The 10,016-nt window shown below is 42.0% G+C and overlaps 1 protein-coding gene across 3 annotated transcripts in view; it reads right to left on the bottom strand.

Annotated features, from left to right (window-relative positions):
* LOC102385816 overlaps window positions 1-10,016 on the bottom strand; it is an 85,971-nt gene that overhangs the window by 22,196 nt on the left and 53,759 nt on the right. For all 3 annotated transcript variants that reach the window (XM_025194896.1, XM_025194897.1, XM_025194895.1), the window contains exon 8: window positions 3,871-3,972. In XM_025194896.1, coding sequence (XP_025050681.1) covers window positions 3,871-3,972 — 102 coding nt within the window. The remainder of the gene's footprint in view (window positions 1-3,870; window positions 3,973-10,016) is intronic.

Here is a 10,016-nt window from a genome sequence, read left to right as displayed (position 1 = left end):
TGCTTGGTAGTGCTACGCTGGTTAGCACTACAAATGAAAGGGACTTGGGGGTCATGATTGACCACAAGATGAACATGAGCCTTCATTGTGATGCTGCAACTAGTAAAGTGAGCAAAACAGTGGCTTGCATCCATAGATGCTTCTCGAGCAAATCCTGAGATGTCATTCTCCCATTGTACTTGGCCTTGGTGAGGCCGCAGCTGGAGTACTGCATCCAGTTTTGGGCTCCACAATTCAAAAAGGATGTGGAGAAGCTTGAGAGGGTGCAGAGGAGAGCCACGTGCATGATCAGAGGTCAGGAAAACAGACCTTACCACAAGAGGCTGAGAGCCACGGGACTCTTCATCCTGGAAAAGCGCAGGTTCAGGGGTGATCTGGTGGCCACCTATAAGTTTCTCAGGGATGTTCACCAGGATCTGGGGGAACGTCTATTCACCAGAGCCCCCCAAGGGATGACAAGATCGAATGGTCACAAACTCTGCCGCGATTGATTCAGGCTGGACATAAGGAAGAACTTCTTTACTGTCCGAGCCCCCAAGGTTTGGAATAGATTGCCACTGGAGGTGGTTCAAGCACCCACTTTGAACACCTTCAAGACACATCTGGATGTTTATCTTGCTGGGATCCTATGATCCCTGCTGACTTCCTGTCCCTGGGGCAGGGGGCTGGACTTGATGATCTTTCAGGGTCCCTTCCAGCCTGAATGTCTATGAAATCTAATAAGGTATCATAAGGGAGGCCACAAAAAATGCATAAAATAGGCCAACCAAAATGAGAACCATTTAACAGAATTCCTAAATGCTATGTAGAGTCCCTTAGAACAGCAGTGCTCAACAGGCGAGTGGTGGCACTGTTAATTGCTGTAGCTTTCGGAGCCACAGCAATTAACACTGCCACCATTCTGGACTGAGGGGGATCTTTGCAGGCCAGATGACACAGCCCCATTTGTAGAGCCTGGCTGGTGCATGGATTGCACTTGCAGACCGAGCTTGCATGCTGACCCCATGCTGGATCAGGCCTGTGGACTGACCCTGCTTGCAGGATCTGGCCTGTGGACTGGCCCCATGCTAGTCAGCCAGCCCCTGGGGCTGGAAGGTTAAACACCAGGGCCTAGAAGGATGATTCTTCATTCCACTGAGAAATTCTATTGTAGGGAGCTCAGGTCTCTCAAATGCTATAGTTTCTCAGAGCAGTTTCTAAAAAAAGCACATTGGTTTTCATCCCTGTTAAGTCCTATAGGACAATTTCATAGCCAAACATTCATATTTATACAAAAGGATCTTTGCAACAGAATATCAGATTCCATTTCTGCCAATTCTCTCATTTTCTAATATTTATTTAATGCAGTTATTATTCTATTATAAAATGGGCCAGCTAAAAAGTTTCAACTCTGTCTATATGGGACAGATTGCAAAGGGCAGAATCCTATTTTACTTCATGGGTTTCAGTGGCAGTTATCCAACCATGTAAACGCCACTTTTGGCACTTCTGGGTAGTTTTCAATTCAACAAATGATAGACCTAAACTAACCAGGCCACTGGAACTGCCATTAATCTTTACAGGGAAAGGCTATGTCTTATCACGATGATGAATACAATTTCTTCTGGACAAACAAATATAAATTTGGTTTCTGCAATGCCACAGATTTCAGTCCTTTCAGGGCCATTTGTCCTACATGCTAGAATGTAAAGACAATTCACCCATAGCAATTTAGCAGAAACTTTCTTTATTTTCTCTGTCTTGAGTTAAATATACCCAACAGAACCATTCATCTTAATGCTTAGGCCCTGGTGCACCCAGTATTTCTGGTGGGCAGAGCCCTGTGCTCATCTAGAAATTAGTAAAATGGGGTACTTGTTTGGCACTGGAGTCTGCTACATGGAGCTGCTTGAAGGATCAAAGGCTGCCCCCACACTTCCAGCAGTTTGCTCTGCTGTGGGCAGGTGGGCAGATATGGGGCCAGAGCCATGCATTGCAGCCTGGCTCAACCCCTCCTCTCTTCCCCTGCTCCCAGAACCAGTGAGAGGGGCTCTGGGGGTGGTCACAGGTAAGGGGTCCACCCCCCAGCAGCAGTATTAGTGGCAGGGCCACCCTTGCTCCCTCAGGTACATATCAGGGATGGGGAAGGGGCTGACAATGGAAAGAGTAAGACATGGCAGGGTTCGGATGTGTTCCGGCAGCCCTCACCTGGTACCAGCTAGAGCAGTGTTCTTACTTTTTTTTAGCCTCTAAGCACCCCCTCCATATTTTTTCTGAATTTAGATTGTAGCTCAGTGATTCTGAACTGGGGATCTGCAAAATTCAAAAGTGTTATGGAGAGGACCTTGAGGCTAAGAACTTTGAAAAACACTGCCTTAAGCAGTCTTGCAGAAGAGGAATTTTAGGAGGAGCTAAAATCATGGACAGGGCTCTGTGTATGAGCTCAGGGAAGGGAGAACTACATGGATGGAGGCATGAAGTACAATAGTGTAGGGATGCTGCTGGGTGTCCTGGGCAGCATCTGTCTTTTTTTTGCTCTCCCTTTCCCTCCTTCTTCCTACCTCCCAAGCCAGTACCCAGGGCAGTTGCCCTGTTCAACTCACCTTAGTAACATCACTGAAAAAGGCAACTGCGGAGGAAGCTGACAAATAAGTGAACCTACTGGCAAAGTGAGACATTCTAACAAAGGACAATAAAGAGCTAACTTGACTACAGCTTTGAAGATGAAGAAAACCAGTTTAAATGCATTGTGATACCATTCAGTGGAACCGGTGGAAAGACTCCAAGAGAACTGCTTGATCAAAGCAACAGGCAAAGAAACTACTCTGTCAACTGTACTTTGTATGGACTAAAGCAGGGCTGTCCAAGTGGCTGGAGAACTCACTCACCTCTGCTCCACCCTGGTGCAGACTCTGCCACTCCATTGTGCCACACCTCCAGGAGCAGGGGCAGGGGCAGGAATTAAAATCCACAGGAGGGAGGGGGAGTCCTAAGCCCTAGTCTGCTGATACAGCCATAGCAATAGGGAGAGTGGCGGCTGGATGTAAGCCCGGAGGCTGCAAATTAACCATTCCCAGCCTGTAGGCCACAAGTTGGCCAGCCCTGGACCGAAACATGTGTGCATCCAGAGGATCTGAGGCTGATAGACAAGTCAAAACAGGATGCTATGAAAGCACAAACATGAGCTTGACTGTCCAGGTGGAAAGAAAAGATGAATTTCAGTATAATGCAACACTGGAAAACAAGCAACCTACGTACTACTTGTCTCCATCAGCAGAAATAACAGGCACGTGTTCATTTTAATGTCACTAAGTGAAGTTCATTTTTTCTCTATCGAGCCTGGGCAAGACCTTGCTGCCGTGTATCTGAAATAATTAGTAGTGCTGATGGTAAACACAAGGCCAGAAGCGGACTTCCTTGTTGCATGCCATGCATATACAAACAGAGCGTAATTGAAGCTAGAAACCCTACTTTGAACAATTTGGAGACGTTTTCATTAAACACACACACAACTAGCCAAAAACCACATCAATCAGGTAAAATGTTGGTGATCATTCAGTTATAGCAGAAAGAAGAAGAAAAACAAGTGCCCATTTGTGCATTTCTGTTAGGAGGAGCAGACAGAAGTTGGAATTACCTTGCAGTCTGGTCCGTATGATTTGTCATAGCAAAAAAATCACAGCTCCTGAGGGCTTTAAAGCTAGGAATAGGAACCTTCTGACTCATGAGTGCTAATAGCCAAAAGTTATACCTGGTGCGATTCTATTAAAGGGAATCATACTGGGGATGAATTTGGCCTTTATCCCCAATATTCAGCCTTGGTTTGATGAACAAGCAAGCTGAGAAATTCAGCTAAATGGATGCAGTGACGGCTGTGGTTTTCTCACTTACCTTAGGAAATATTTGCTCAGTTTCTTCTTGGGGCTTCATATGTTTGCTTGGATGATGAATTGGAGGTTGGTGGGATGCTGATCCCAGTACAGCTTCTGAGTTCTGTAAGAGGATGAAAGCAAACTAAGTCAAGGGCACATGTTCTTCATGGTGCATGAAGAATATGTCCCCAACTGATTATTTCATTACAGATTTGTATAGGAAACCACTTCTACGCTATTTTGAAATGCGACTTCAAGTGGAAAAGTATACATAACTATAACAAACAAAATCACTGATGTAGAGATCTTTATCAGTTCCCTACTTAGGCACAACTCATTTGCCATAAAGTAATATAATATTGAAGAGGGCCATATATGACCCTACTCTTGTATTTTTAACTCAGCTACATGTTTTATTAACATTGTGATGGATTCTAATTTCATTTGCAGCAGCATAAATACAATATTACTGTATTAATGTAACTGGAATTGCTCCAAATTAACTCCAATATAACACTGAGAGCATATTCTGTTCTAAGTAGATACAGTTATTTAAACATACAAAAAGCCCTAGGCATTTTCTACAACTATTTAGGAAACTACACCGGCTCTTTATATTTTTAATACAAGACATAGACATGAGGCATATTATAAGACTTAATTTTAGTCCCAGGCAAACATTCCCAGTACATGGGGGCCCCAGGGCCCTGCCCCCCACCCTCAGGAAGAGGGCTGTTACCTGAAATGCATAAAACTTTCCACATGTCCATCGTCTTAGGGCCCCACCACCCAGCAAAAATAAAAGTCAGGGCTTATGGTACCAGGAATGAAGCATCAGGACTTCTTGGAGTCCAAAATCAAGTCAGTTCAATTCAGTCCTTCATACATCCAAAGTAGATAAATTAAGTAGCATGTAGTTTGTGTGTATTGATAGACTATTTGGAGGAAACCTTAATAACTAAGTTTCTGTTTGCTTTGAGTGAACACTGAAGATATCACAGCACGTTTTGTAAAATAAGCATTATTCTGCAGCATCCCTTCACTACAATTTTCTTAGTTTGTCTCACCTCATCACTATGCAGTTGGATGCCATCCTGTAGGTGGAAATTAACAGAGCTGTACATGATTTCCTGAGCATTTCATTCCATTTTTGTCTGAGCATAAACTACAGAAGAACACCATATTTTTTGATGCTTTCTCTTCCAGTTGAAATGAGGACATGTAAAAGGTGAATAAAATGTGGTAAAAAATCCAAGTGAAACTCAACCACTATATAGATTTCATTTGGGTCAGCTGAACTGCGTTTTGGGCAAAGGTTCAAATGAGTCTTTCAATGAGTTTGGGAATCGTCATAATCCTCATAATTAATGCAGTGAACATGGTTCAATGAAAAAAAGGTCTTTATCAAAGAAACCAGATTGTAATTTTGAGATTACAGGTTTGATCGTAACTTCATAGATATAACAGCTTTCCACTTTTTGTGAAACATTTGACTTAGTTATGCTCGACATTCTGATTACAAATAGAGCATTATACAGGATCAGTAATGCACACTTCCTGACAGTGCTCAAAACAGTTGTCAGTGGAGAGCCATTGTCAAATTGTATTGTTTCTAGAAAAGTTCTGCATGAGGCCCAATAGTATTCAGCATCTTCACCTGTGACCTGGAAGTAAATATGAAATTGCTGCTGCAAAAATTTGTAGATAGCACAAAGATTGATGAAATGATTTCCAACAGTGAAGAGTGGGCAGTAATCTGGATTGCTTGGCAAAATTGGATGCCTCTCTGGAAGATATAGTTTACCGCAAACACCATTAGGGTTAATTCAGATGCGATTGGGTCAAATATAAAATAAGGCCCTTCTGGCCTTAAATTATATGAATTTGCAAAGAAAGTAGTAAATGAACAAAGGGCTGGGTGGGGGGAATTTTAAGAGTGAGTCCTGTGAGGAGCAGACTAAGGCAATATATTGCTACTCATTTTGTAAAACAAACTCACAGAACTAGGGTCCTGTTAGAATTCTTCAGGTCACAAGATTACTGCCCAAGCTTCTATCCACAGAGAAGACAACTACAAACATCCTTATTACAGCAGGCAGTTTAAGCACAATGCCAGCTGAACAAAGAAAGAGTGCAGTGTATTAGTCTCCCTGACTTAGGGCCAGATGTTAGCTATCCATTTTACTCTGCAAACAATAAACTGGTTTTCTTTCTCAGAAGCCCACTACATCCTGCAAACAGAGATGAAACAAGAGAGAGTTGTTTTTGTACCAACCCTGAAAGCATAGACAGGCAACATTTCACTGTCAAATTCATGTACTCTTAGCATATTTATTCTCAACTATGAAAATTACAATACATTGAATGCACAAATTTATTCTATGTATGTACATTTTAGACAAGATAATCTCAGGGTAATGAACTTAATTATAATGGCTGTTGCTTGAAATGATGTATTAAATGTAAGGGTTTTGCTTTAGCTTCTTTCCAATAAATAAAAAGCGGGAAAGAAGGTTTTGTTGGGTTTTTTTGCTTTTTGCCTTTTTAAAAAGCTTTACAATGGAGAAGCTGAAATGTTTATAAACTAATAAAAGGTTAAATTTATAAGGAAAATATTCAGGAAAAATCAGCAAAATCTTGTACAGTGGGAAAATGGATTGCACAAAACATCAAATATTGTTCAGTCTCTGTTAAAAGAGCAGCACAGGTGAGGTTTGCTTTTTATGTTACCCACTGCACAGTCCTGCAAGTAAATGCAGGTCCATGCTTTTGGCTGAGGATCTCTTTCAGGAGAGATTTTTGCACTCAGCAGCCAAAGTGTGCCAGCACTGGAGTGAGCAGTGTTATCGGGTGTTAGCTGCAGCACTCTGATACATCCTTGAGACCTAGCACATCATTAGTGATATCTTCACAACTGAATGTGCGGGTCTTAGGTCATATCCCAGACAAAGCAAAGGATGATTTTCAGAACCAAAAAAAAGAAAAAAATTCCTTATTATGGGCCTGCAGGTGTTCTTCTGTACATTTGTTTTCAGCTTTGTTAGTTATTGAAGCAACTCGTGTTTTTAATAAAGCTTCTGCACTAAGATGCTGTTTGACAAAAGACAACACTGGGAATGACCATATGCTTGAACAAATGTTCATCAATGTACTGAAGTAAACTGGAAGAGGAATGCATTTTGCAATGTAACGGAGACCAATGTAAGTAGTAGGCCTGATTCTCTGTGTTGGCACCCTGTGGGATCTTTGACACCATTCTGATTTAGTAGTAGTTTACACCTACTTTGAATAGGCATATATGACACTCCAAGGAACGGGGTGACAGAAGAACAGGTCTGAAACATATACATTTCAGAAAAAGTTCATGTAAGAGCGATGTAGTCATGATGGTTCCAGAAATTCTGTGAGGCCAGAATTCCTTAGAGTGATAGCTTTTGATGAACCAATTATGTTGTTAGGATAAAATTAGACAAGCTTTCAGACATTCTTCCTCAGACCTGGAAACCCTCTGATAATTATGGCAGTTGACTTCTGTAGCTATTGCTTCTAAACTACATGCATGAATAACTCCATATTTTCATGTATGTAACAAAATAAAACCTATGTTGAAAGAAACATGTTGCCTAAATAGAGACAGCATGTTATCATTTTATAAATATAGCATGTGTGAGCAGGTTATAGCATAGCAAGGGTAAAAAAGCTTAATATTTGTAACATCAGTCAAGACAGAATTCACAGAAGTCCAGTAACAAGTGTTCAGTCACATGCAGACTAAAGGAAGGATATCTTGCATTCAAAAGCTTGTCTAACGTTACCCTAAATACATAGTTGGTCCAATAAAAGAGACCACCCAAACACATCCTTGCCTCTCACATCAGCAAAATACATTCACCCCTTTCTTTTATAGCAGTATGAGATACATACATATTCTTTATTATATTTTATACCTTTCCACATGGAAGAACAATGTATGCAAACTGTGACTGAACACTTGTAATAGGAATTATGTGAATCCTATCTTGACATTTATGTACCAATATTAAGCCTTTTCCCTTTCCTATACTATAACCTGCTCATACATATAATATTTATAAAGTGATAACATGCTGCCTATATTTAGGCAATGTGTTTCTTTCAATATAGGTTTTATTTTGTTACACACATACACACACACACATACTTTTTATAATGGTTGTTACACTCCTAAAGTTGACTTCTCATCACAGCCCTGAGAGTTTTCTGCCAAGCTGAGAACAGCTCCTTGGCATGGCTGAGGCAGAATGGGATTGCTGGACAGCCATATTTGCACGGAGAATACTGAAAGTTCACACAAGTCATGACAATTCTTCTAGACTTTCTACATTCTGCTGGCAGACTTCTTTTCTAGTTACAGTCTTATGGACATGCTACGGACTCCTATTAAACACAGTTGGAAACCCACCGACAATTATGGCAGCTGACTGCTGTAGCTATTGCTTCTAAACTGAGCAAAACCAACCCCATATTTTCATGATAACAAAGGAATATTCTGACTCTTATTTTCAATATGAAACTGCTTTACATGTCAAAAGGCACCAGAAACTATACTGTATAAATTTACAACACACTAGCTGCTCCATATCAAGGCCTACATGGATCCTCTTGCTGTCTACTAAGTGTGAGGTAGTTCAGTTTGCTTTCAAAGTGGCATAAACCCCTTTCTTACAAAGGCATAAATATATGCATGGATCCAAATGAAACTCCTCATTTTAGATAGCCAAGTAGCACTTATGCCATTAGTTAGCCACATAAGTATCATCTTAGGCCACTTAGATTCTAGATCTTATTGCCCCAGGTGCAACTTGGTTTGTTCTTCTGGGCATGTTCAGAAAAAGATCTGCTCTGGCAGTTTATGTTATGTGGCAATCCCATTCTGCTCTGGAACATGTGGCAATCCCATTCTGCTCAGGGAGGTCTTCTTACCTTTTTTGCCCAATAACTGAGTGGTGAGAGCACTTGCCCAGGAGGTGGGAGATCCAAGTTTTAGATCCCCATTCCCCACCCCAGCCAGAGTAGGTTGGAACCTGTATCTCCTGTTTCCAGGGGCCATTTCTCTAATCGGGTCAGCAAAACCAAGTGCCCTACATCCCTCTTATTGACATGGGCCCACTGGGAGCCAATAGAGGAAGATATGGGGAGGCAAAGGACTCTGTGGCTCAGTGAGATGGATGTTGGAAGGGAAGAAACCCTGGATTCTGGGCCCTGTCTCGGCTCTCAGTACTGTTTCTCCATTTTGTCCAATGATTATTTCATGCAAATATGGAAGCCCTACTAGGGGGACGACTTCTCCTCTTCCCCACACTAGTCATGGTTTTTCTGTGACCATGTTTCTAGGGCTCGCATAAGGCTCACATACATTTGGAGCTGTTGTTACTTGTGGACAAGCCAAGAACAATATGCAAGCAAAACCACTCCAACTTTAACTCTGAATGCAGCAATATTAAAGTTGGAGTGATTTTGCTATATTTGTTTTGTTCTCGGCTTGTCCACAAGAAGCAATGAGAACGCAACAGCTGCTGCCCCTTTTGCAACATTCCTCTTTGGCAACTGCTCTGAAGGTACTGTGTGTTCATATCCACAGAGCTGTATGCCTCCCTGGGTGGAAAAGAATCACCGCAGAGTGTAAGTGACCAAGGCAGATCCCTTCTGACCATGCCGAGAGGGACTAGGTGAGTTCAGAGTGGGGAATACGCTCCAACTTCTGCTGAAGTATCCCAAAATGCCATGTACGTGGCTAGTTACTCTATCCCTGTGGCATCCATGTACAAGAATGTCCTAGAATTTGCCCTCTTCAAAATATGACCCCTAATGCTACATGTCCCTTCAACTGTCATCCCATCCACCTCTAATGCTCTTGAACATGCCATTTAAAAGACTGCTTTGCCTGTCTCTCCTCCAACATACTCCTCTCACCCCTTTCCTATCTGGCTTTCATCCTCTTATCTCACTGAATCAGCTCCCACTAACATCCCACTACTCTTTCTGGCTACACTGTCTCAGGATTTTGGCTTTGTCCTCTTCTGCCTCAGGGATCCTGCACTCTGCAGTATAGATTCATAGATGTTAGGGTCAGAAAGGACCTCAATAGATCATCGAGTCTGACCCCCTGCATAGGCAGGAAAGAGT

The sequence above is a fragment of the Alligator sinensis genome, unplaced genomic scaffold, assembly GCF_000455745.1.
Source record: "Alligator sinensis unplaced genomic scaffold, ASM45574v1 scaffold832_3, whole genome shotgun sequence".
In the NCBI taxonomy this organism is placed as follows: Eukaryota; Metazoa; Chordata; order Crocodylia; family Alligatoridae; genus Alligator; species Alligator sinensis.
Note: the sequence above shows the minus strand (reverse complement) of the source record. Positions and strands in the feature narration are given on the sequence as shown.